This window comes from Gadus morhua, chromosome 12 (assembly GCF_902167405.1).
Source record: "Gadus morhua chromosome 12, gadMor3.0, whole genome shotgun sequence".
NCBI lineage: Eukaryota > Metazoa > Chordata > Actinopteri > Gadiformes > Gadidae > Gadus > Gadus morhua.
Window position 1 is genome coordinate 13,652,218 of NC_044059.1, and position 10,380 is coordinate 13,662,597.

The 10,380-nt window shown below is 54.3% G+C and overlaps 1 protein-coding gene across 2 annotated transcripts in view; it reads left to right on the forward strand.

The window, feature by feature from the left end:
- nek1 (NIMA-related kinase 1) overlaps positions 1-10,380 on the forward strand; it is a 25,895-nt gene extending 15,515 nt beyond the window's left edge. For both annotated transcript variants that reach the window (XM_030372144.1, XM_030372145.1), the window contains exons 21-34: positions 1-47; positions 579-743; positions 1,281-1,331; positions 1,428-1,710; positions 2,809-2,970; positions 3,368-3,553; positions 3,650-3,749; positions 3,905-3,963; positions 4,507-4,718; positions 5,582-5,712; positions 6,025-6,467; positions 7,673-7,806; positions 8,030-8,162; positions 9,496-10,380. The exon at positions 1-47 is cut by the window's left edge and continues 40 nt beyond it. In XM_030372144.1, coding sequence (XP_030228004.1) covers positions 1-47; positions 579-743; positions 1,281-1,331; positions 1,428-1,710; positions 2,809-2,970; positions 3,368-3,553; positions 3,650-3,749; positions 3,905-3,963; positions 4,507-4,718; positions 5,582-5,712; positions 6,025-6,467; positions 7,673-7,806; positions 8,030-8,162; positions 9,496-9,509 — 2,120 coding nt within the window. In that variant the 3' untranslated portion in view covers positions 9,510-10,380. The remainder of the gene's footprint in view (positions 48-578; positions 744-1,280; positions 1,332-1,427; positions 1,711-2,808; positions 2,971-3,367; positions 3,554-3,649; positions 3,750-3,904; positions 3,964-4,506; positions 4,719-5,581; positions 5,713-6,024; positions 6,468-7,672; positions 7,807-8,029; positions 8,163-9,495) is intronic.

Genomic DNA, 10,380 nt, shown 5'->3' on the forward strand with positions numbered 1-10,380 from the left:
TGGAGAGGAGGAGGAAGGAGGCGTCTCAGAAGGCCTGGGAGGAGCACGTAAGAACACCACCTCCTCCACCCACCACTGCCCCTGAACCTCCACCTCTGGCTCCACCTGGGGCCTTTAGCAGACGTACTTAGCGTCGTGTCTCACCCTAGCGACTTACAACAAGTACATTTGTACAGTAAGGATGTTCATAGGACCAAGCGCTAACCATCACTAGGTTAACCCATTCCCCGTCTAGACGCGGTGCTCAGTACTGTTTACTCCTCCTCAGTACTCCTCCTCCTCCTCCCAGACCCGTGGTCTTCATCCTCTCCTAACGCCCCCCCCCCCCCAGGCCGTTCCCGCGGGGCTACGTGGAGGCTAGCCCGTTAGCGCTCTGTTAGCCGTGAGCCTAGCCCCTCTGCTCTGCTCCTCAGCTGGTGGCCCGCGGGGCTACGTGGAGGCTAGCCCGTTAGCGCCCTGTTAGCCGTGAGCCTAGCCCCTCTGCTCTGCTGCTCAGCTGGTGGCCCGCGGGGCTACGTGGAGGCTACCCGTTAGCGCTCTGTTAGCCGTGAGCCTAGCCCCTCTGCTCTGCTCCTCAGCTGGTGGCCCGCGGGGTGAAGGTCGCCGTGGCAGCCGGAGGAGACGCGGGGTCGCGGGTCAGCTCGTTGGAGCCGACCTCTGACCTCCGGGAGAACCTAGACCCTGCTGACCCCCCCCCTCTGCCCGCCATCTCCATGACAACGGCTCTGAAGGAGGTCGGAGCGGTCAGTACAAGTAGTTACCACCACTAACTAGTTACCAGGAGGATTACTGTAGTAATACTAGTTACCAGGAGGATTACTGTAGTAGTACTAGTTACCAGGAGGATTATTGTAGTAGTACTAGTTACCAGGAGGATTACTATAGTAGTACTCGTTACCAGGAGGATTACTTTGGCAGTACTAGTTACCAGGAGGATAACTGTAGTAGTACTAGTTACCAGGAGGATTATTGTAGTAGTACTAGTTACCAGGAGGATTACTGTAGTAGTACTAGTTACCAGGAGGATTACTTTGGCAGTACTAGTTACCAGGAGGATAACTGTAGTAGTACTAGTTACCAGGAGGATTATTGTAGTAGTACTAGTTACCAGGAGGATTACTGTAGTAGTACTAGTTACCAGGAGGATTACTTTGGCAGTACTAGTTACCAGGAGGATTACTGTAGTAGTACTAGTTACCAGGAGGATTACTGTAGTAGTACTAGTTACCAGGAGGATTACTGTAGTAGTACTAGTTAGCTGACTGGTTTCCTGTCTGCAGAACTCGGTCCGTAATGAAGACGCGCTGAAGACCGAGACGGCTGAGATCCAGGTACGGTCAGACAGCTCCACACACACACAGTGACCCCGGCTGACCTCTGACCCCGGCTGACCTCTGACCCCGCTCTGCCTCCTCTACCCCCTCCAGAGGGAGAAGAAGGAGATCCTCCGGAGGCTGAATCAGAACCGCCAGCTCCAGAGTCCAGTGGAGGAGGAGCCCCCAGCTCCTCCCCCTCCTCCCCCTCCTCCTCCCCCGGCTCCTCTCCCCCCCCCGGGCCCTGTGGGCCCCGCTCCCCCCCCCCAGGACCAGGCCCCCCCTCCCTCGGAGGAGCGGCCGGGCTCCGGAGGAGACAGGAGGAGGTGGGAGGCCGGAGCTCCTGTGGTTCTGGCCCTGGGCCAGCAGACCCTCAACGAGAGCTGCATCAACGCCGGTACCCCCAGAACATGATGTATAGACCCCCTAGAACATAGTGTATAGACCCCCTAGAACATAGTGTATAGACCCCCCCAACACTAATGTATAGACCCCCTAGAACATAGTGTATAGACCCCCCCAACACTAATGTATAGACCCCCTAGAACATAATGTATAGACCCCCTAGAACATAGTGTATAGACCCCCCCAACACTAATGTATAGACCCCCCCAACACTAATGTATAGACCCCCTAGAACATAGTGTATAGACCCCCTAGAACATAGTGTATAGACCCCCCCAACACTAATGTATAGACCCCCTAGAACATAATGTATAGACCCCCTAGAACATAGTGTATAGACCCCCCCAACACTAATGTATAGACCCCCTAGAACATGATGTATAGACCCCCTAGAACATAATGTATAGACCCCCTAGAACATAGTGTATAGACCCCCCCAACACTAATGTATAGACCCCCCCAACACTAATGTATAGACCCCCCAACACTAATGTATAGACCCCCCCCACACTAATGTATAGACCCCCCAACACTACTGTATAGACCCCCTAGAACATGATGTATAGACCCCCTAGAACATGATGTATAGACCCCCTAGAACATGATGTATAGACCCCCTAGAACATGATTTATAGACCCCCTAGAACATGATGTATAGACCCCCTAGAACATAATGTATAGACCCCCTAGAACATGATGTATAGACCCCCTAGAACATGATGTATAGACCCCCTAGAACATGATGTATAGACCCCCTAGAACATGATGTATAGACCCCCTAGAACATGATGTATAGACCCCCCCAACACTAATGTATAGACCCCCCCAACACTAATGTATAGACCCCCCCCAACACTAATGTATAGACCCCCCAACACTAATGTATAGACCCCCCCAACACTAATGTATAGACCCCCCAACACTAATTTATAGACCCACTCAATACAGCCTCCACCTCACTGTTACTATGGCCCCTAACTCACTCTCCCTACAGCCTAACTCACTCTCCCTACAGCCTAACTCACCCCCCCTACACCCTAACTCACCCCCCCTACACCCTAACTCACCCCCTATGCCCTGTGTGTTCCAGACCAGACTGTGGGGGAGGTGATCAGGATGGGTGTGGCCTTGGGGGAGGGGCCTAGGAAGGCATGGGGGAGGAGTCCCGACAGCCTGGTGCTCCGGGTCTTACAGGAGGCGGAGCTTCAGTCCCTCACCCAGACGATACTGGGAGACAGCAGCCCCTGCCAGGGTGAGTCCTCCTGTTCCTCCTCCACCCCTCCTCCTCCTTCTCCTCCTCTCTCCTCCACCTCCTCCACCTCCTCCTCCTCCTGCTCCTCCTCCTCCTGCTCCTCCTCTTCTTCCTCCTCCTCCTGCTCCTCCTCCTCCTCCTGCTCCTCCTCCTCCTCCTGCTCCTCCTCCTCCTCCTCCACCCCTCCTCCTCCTCCTCCTCCTCCTCCTGCTCCTCCTCCTCCTCCAACCTATACAGGGTACCGCACTGTGCCGATATCAGCCAATCAGAAGACCCTAACCTAGACTAGCCCCTCCCCTCGGGGAGGACCTGTGTCTTAATCCTCCAGGATTGATTGATGATTGTTAATTGATTGTTATTGAGTGTTAATTGATTGTTAATTGATTGTTCCTCCCAGATAACTCCCACCTGGGGGAGGGGGAGGGATCCAGCCCGCCCGCTGCTCCCCCCTCGGACCCCCGGTTCAGAGGTCAGGAGGAGGGGGGGGTCACGGCCCCCGTCCCTGACCTGGATCAGGGTCCTGGCGCTGGACCCGGGGCGGACACCAGACCTGGAGCGACCTCTGACCTCACAGAGATCCTGGGTTAGTGGGACGGACGGACAGACAGACGGACGGACGGACAGACGGACAGACGGACAGACATCACGCCCCTCTGACCTCTGACCTCTGACCCTGCAGACCCCCTGGACCTGGAGGCCGTGGTTCTGGGGGCGTGCACGCAGCAACGTGCACGCCCCCCCGCTGAGGTGAAGCAGGTCTGGCAGCCGCCGCCCCCCCAGTGAGTCACCATGGCGATAGAACACACACACACACACACACACACACACACACACACACACACACACACACACACACACACACACACACACACACACACACACACACACACACACACAGGGTCCCGCTGGAGGCTGAGCTGTTGTTCTCTCTCAGGCCACCAGAGGGCGCCGCGGCCCCAGCAGAGACGGCGGAGAAGCCCCCCGACCCAGCAGGTGAGTCCTTCTCTCCGTTCCTCTCTGCTCATCGCCCCAGGAGTAACGGTAAAGTGACAGCGTTTAGACCGCGCTTTACCAACCAGTGGCCGCTCACAGCGCGCTACAACACTGCCTCTCATTCACCCATTCGAGCCCGATGTCAGCCACAAGTCAGCCCCCAGGGCGACAGCCAGCTGGTCAGGGGGAGGCGTCTCGCTCAGGGACACCTCCACCCTCTAGGAGGAGCCGGGGATCGAACCAGCACCCTGCAGGTTACCAGTCAGCCCGCTCTCCCTCCTGAGCCGCCTGCCGCCTGAAAAACATCTTTATTGAGAAGTCATGTTGAGGCTCAGGACGGAACGAAGCCCATCGACACAACCGGGGGTCTCTGGGTCCGTCGGCAGGGGTCTGGTTAAAGGGATGGTTGGACATCAGAGGACCCAGCCCGCCCGTCAATCACAGAAACGTAGGGAGGGGGGGGGGTCTTTGGTTGTTAAATCTGTCGCTCCTCCTCCTCCTCTTCCCCCTCCCCCCCTCCTCCTCTCCTCTCTCCCCTCCTAGCCCCGCCCCCGTGGGAGGAGCCTCTCTTCTCGCGGCTGTGTAGCCCCGCCCACCGGCGGACCCTGGCCCTCCTCTCGGCCCAGTCCTCCCTGGACGACTCCTCCTGCTCCCTGGCGTCCCGCTCCCGCTCCGTCTCCCCCCTGCGCTCCTCCCAGCACCGGGACCTCCTGCTGGGGCTGTCGGCCGGCCTGTTCGACTCCCCCAACCCCAAGGTGACACGCACGCACGCACGCACGCACGCACAGGGAGCGGGGTTCATTGAGATGGCTGCGGTCCAAAGGGGGGGGGTGGGGGGGGCGGTCGTCACGGTGACCCAGAGGTCGTGGCAGAGGGCAGGTGATGGTGGGCGTGGGGCAGATGTTCTGGGGGCTGCCGGGGTATTTATAGCACCATGAACGATGAGGTGTCACATGGTCCACACCTCTCTGGGACACACACTGCTGCACACACCGCTACACACACACCGATACACACACCGCTACACACACTAGTACATACACACACCGCTGCACACACCCCTACACACACACCGCTACACACACCGCTACACACACTGCTACACACACTAGTACATACACCGCTACACACACCGCTACACACACTGCTACACACACTAGTACACACACCGCTACACACACACCGCTACACACACACCGCTACACACACCGCTACACACACCACTACACACACACCGCTACACACACCGCTGCACACACCGCTACACACACACCGCTACACACACTAGTACACACACCGCTACACACACCGCTACACACACCTCTACACACACACTGCTACACACACACCTCTACACACACACTGCTACACACACCGCCACACACACCACTACACACACCGCTACACACACTAATACACACAGACCCACACTGCGTATCTTTCAAACGGCTCACGCTGCTATTGGCACGTGATTATTATAATACATAGCTGTGTGTGTGTGTGTGTGTGTGTGTGTGTGTGTGTGTGTGTGTGTGTGTGTGTGTGTGTGTGTGTGTGTGTGTGTGTGTGTGTGTGTGTGTGTGTGTGTGTGTGTGTGTGTGTGTGTGTGTGTTTGTAGATGCTGAGGACCTGCTCTCTGCCCGACCTGAGTCTCCTCTTCAGCTCCACGGTCGCCCCCGGCGATGACCCGGCCGTTGCCCCCGACAACCACCTGGAGGCTAAGGACGACGACCAATCAGAGGCTGAGGAGTGAGTCCAGAAAGTTGAGATATTAAAGCAGTCCCCTAGTGGGCCGTACTGGTATCTACAGGAGAAACCATCACACTGTTAATATATCTAATGAGGTTATGTTTCATATGTAGCTGCTATTGCTACCATGCTGCGAGAGCTCGCTATGCTGCGTAGCATGTGAGCCTAGCTCCGAGTACGCTGTGTGGCTGACATGGCTGTGTACCGTGTTAGCATAGTAGCAGCATTCTGCATGCTACAGCTAAGCTTAGTTAGCGGCCTGCTGTATGTCGGCTAATTAGCAGTGCTAACCAGAGGCTGCTGTGTTGCCAGCGGCTACGAGGATGAGGACCTGAGGGAACTCAGGGCCTCCATGGAGCGACTCCTCCAGGAGGAAGAGGAGGAGGGCGGGGACTTCCCCAGGAGCCCCCCAGAGGAAGAGGAGGAGCGAGAAGGAGACTTCAACGGGAACCCAGAAGGCTGTGCAGCCCCGCCCCTCCTAGAGGGGGGAGGAGCTTCTGAGGAGGAGGAGGAGGGGGGAGGGGCTCCTGAGGAGGTGGAGGAGGAGCTGAACCACATGGTGGAGGACGATGATGAGGAGGAAGAGGAGGAGGAGGGGGAGGAGGAGGAGGAGTCCAATGGAAGCCCTGGAGATGAGGAGGTGGAAGATCTGCTGACCAACGGTGTGGAGGAGGAAGAGGAGGAGGAGCAGCAGGAGGAGGAGGAAGAGGAGGAGCACAGCAGAAACAGTCAGCTCAATGAGGAGTGGCACTCAGGTGATTAATGATGTCATGATGGTATTACCCTTACCCTTCCACCCTGACTGACACAATGAGGTAATGATGTCATTAGACTAGGTAATGATGTCATTAGACTCTAGGTAATGATGTCATTAGACTAGGTAATGATGTCATTAGACTAGGTAATGATGTCATTAGACTAGGTAATGATGCCATTAGACTCTAGGTAATGATGCCATTAGACTAGGTAATGATGTCATTAGACTCTAGGTAATGATGTCATTAGACTCTAGGTAATGATGCCATTAGACTCTAGGTAATGATGTCATTAGACCCTAGGTAATGATGTCATTAGACTAGGTAATGATGTCATTAGACTCTAGGTAATGATGTCATTAGACTCTAGGTAATGATGTCATTAGACTAGGTAATGATGTCATTAGACTAGGTAATGATGTCATTAGACTCTAGGTAATGATGTCATTAGACTCTAGGTAATGATGCCATTAGACTCTAGGTAATGATGTCATTAGACTCTAGGTAATGATGTCATCAGACTAGGTAATGATGTCATTAGACTCTAGGTAATGATGTCATTAGACTAGGTAATGATGTCATTAGACTCTAGGTAATGATGTCATTAGACTCTAGGTAATGATGTCATTAGACTCTAGGTAATGATGTCATTAGACTAGGTAATGATGTCATTAGACTAGGAAATGATGTCATTAGACTCTAGGTAATGATGTCATTAGACTCTAGGTAATGATGTCATTAGACTCTAGGTAATGATGTCATTAGACTCTAGGTAATGATGTCATTAGACTAGGTAATGATGTCATTAGACTCTAGGTAATGATGTCATTAGACTAGGTAATGATGTCATTAGACTAGGTAATGATGTCATTAGACTCTAGGTAATGATGTCATTAGACTCTAGGTAATGATGTCATTAGACTCTAGGTAACGATGTCAGTAGACTCTAGGTAATGATGTCATTAGACTAGGTAATGATGTCATTAGACTCTAGGTCATGATGTCATTAGACTCTCGGTAATGATGTCATTAGACTCTAGGTAATGATGTCATTAAACTCTAGGTAATGAAGTCATTAGACTCTAGGTAATGAAGTCATTAGACTCTGGGTAATGATGTCATTAGACTCTAGGTAATGATGCCATTAGACTCTAGGTAATGATGCCATTAGACTCTAGGTAATGATGTCATGCCCCCCCCCCCAGACAGCAGTGGGGAGGAGGCAGAGCAGCAGCAGCAGCACCAGGACAGCATCTTCAGCCGTCTGGAGGAGCTGCGCTTCAAACTGGAGCAGCTCATGGGCTTCGAGAACTTCATCGAGGCCTACAACAAGATCAAGGTAAGGACCCCCCGATACCCTCCCAGACCCCCTCAACCCCTCACACCTCCTCCTAAACGCCCCCTCAATTTCATGTGACGGGGGTCATGTGACGGGGGTCATGTGACGGGGGTCATGTGACGGGGATCATGTGACAAGTCATGTGACGGGTCATGTGAGGCGTCATGTGATGGGTCATGTGTGGCGTCATGTGACGGGTCATGTGACGGGCTCCCTGTGCTAGGCCATCCACGAGGACGAGGAGGAGAGCATCGAGCTGGGATCCAGCCTGGTGCTCAGCATCCTGGGGACCCAGCACCAGCACCTGTACCCCAACATCCTGCACCTCGTCATGGCCGACGGGGCCTACCAGGAAGGTGGGTCCTCTCACACTGCCACATGGAGGGATAGAAACAGCCTCTCCCCTGGTTCCCTCTCTCTCCTTGTTCCCTCTCTCCTGGTACCCTCTCTCCCCTGGTACCCTCTCTCCCCTGGTACCCTCTCTCTCCTGGTTCCCTCTCTCTCCTGGTTCCCTCTCTATCCTGGTTCCCTCTCTCTCCTGGTTCCCTCTCTCTCCTGGTTCCCTCTCTATCCTGGTTCCCTCTCTCTCCTGGTTCCCTCTCTCCTGGTTCCCTCTCTATCCTGGTTCCCTCTCTCTCCTTTTTCCCTCTCTCTCCTGGTTCCCTCTCTCTCCTGGTTCCCTCTCTCCCCTGGTACCCTCTCTCCCCTGGTTCCCTCTCTCTCCTGGTTCCCTCTCTATCCTGGTTCCCTCTCTCTCCTGGTTCCCTCTCTCTCCTGGTTCCCTCTCTCTCCTGGTTCCCTCTCTCTCCTGGTACCCTCTCTCCCCTGGTACCCTCTCTCTCCTGGTTCCCTCTCTCTCCTGGTTCCCTCTCTCTCCTGGTTCCCTCTCTCTCCTGGTTCCCTCTCTCTCCTGGTTCCCTCTCTCTCCTGGTTCCCTCTCTCTCCTGGTTCCCTCTCTCTCCTGGTTCCCTCTCTCCTGGTTCCCTCTCTCTCCTGGTTCCCTCTCTCTCCTGGTTCCCTCTCTCTCCTGGTTCCCTCTCTCCCCTGGTACCCTCTCTCTCCTGGTTCCCTCTCTCCCCTTGTTCCCTCTCTCCTGGTTCCCTCTCTCTCCTGGTACCCTCTCTCCCCTGGTACCCTCTCTCTCCTGGTTCCTTCTCTCCCCTTGTTCCCTCTCTCCTGGTTCCCTCTCTCCCCTGGTTCCCCCTCTCTCCTGGTTCCCTCTCTCCTGGTTCCCTCTCTCTCCTTGTTCCCTCTCTCCCCTGGTACCCTCTCTCCTCTGGTACCCTCTCTCCCCTTGTTCCCTCTCTCCTGGTTCCGTCTCTATCCTGGTTCCCTCTCTCTCCTGGTACCCTCTCTCTCCTGGTTCCCTCTCTCTCCTGGTTCCCTCTCTCTCTCCTTGTTCCCTCTCCCCTGGTACCCTCTCTCTCCTGGTTCCCTCTCTCCCCTTGTTCCCTCTCTCCTGGTTCCCTCTCTCTCCAGGTACCCTCTCTCCCCTGGTACCCTCTCTCCCCTGGTACCCTCTCTCCCCTTGTTCCCTCTCTCCTGGTTCCCTTTCTCTCCTGGTTCCCTCTCTCTCCTTGCTCCCTCTCTCCTGGTTCCGTCTCTATCCTGGTTACCTCTCTCTCCTTGTTCCCTCTCACCTTGTTCCCTCTCACCTTGTTCCCTCTCTCCTTGTCCTCTCTCTCCTAGATAATGACGAGTAGCCGGTATTGTCCCGGTCTTGTCCCGGTCTTCCGAGGTCTTCCCGGGACAGAAGGTCTATGCATGGGGTGTCGTCGTAGCGTCACATCTGAAAGTGTTTCAGGCACACTTGCATGATGGGTAATGCGGTCCCACGATGGCCGCGGCCTCTTCCTCCACTCTTTGACACCAGGAGTAATGTTGCTACAGGAAGTGCATTAACCAGTGTGTGTTCTTACTAACCAAAGGTCTGCCCCTCCCCCTTCTGTCGCACACATACGTGTGTGTGTGTGTGTGTGTGTGTGTGTGTGTGTGTGTGTGTGTGTGTGTGTGTGTGTGTGTGTGTGTGTGTGTGTGTGTGTGTGTGTGTGTGTGTGTGTGTGTGTGTGTGTGTGTGTGTGTGTGTGTCTTAAAATGTGTTGTCTGGTTCTTTGCTCGGACACCTTGTTCTAAACGATGTTCCACGCTCCAGGATCTCACAGGATTCTGGTTCTGCTTTCCACACGTTCACGTTGTGTTGTTGTTCAGAGGACCTGGTTGAGGACTTCTCTGCTCATACACCAGCACCGTCTCACTCCTCCACCTGAGTAGCAGGGTGTAGTTCTCCACCCTTTCTCCACCCGCCATGATGACACACAACCAGTTGAACCTCTCTTCCTACGAGCTAGCTCAGACGGACTGTAGGCCACTTGAACACCTTTTATTTTCTACCTGTTTCTACTTGTTTATTTAACACAAGACTTTCTGAAGATCAGTGATGGTCTGTCTGGTTGCCATGGTGATGTACCGAGGGAGCTAACACGATATATATGTTCCACTGACACGACTGTATGAGTTCCCGTGAAATGGGAAAAATATTATTCTTTCTATAAAATAAAACCCTTTTTTAACAAA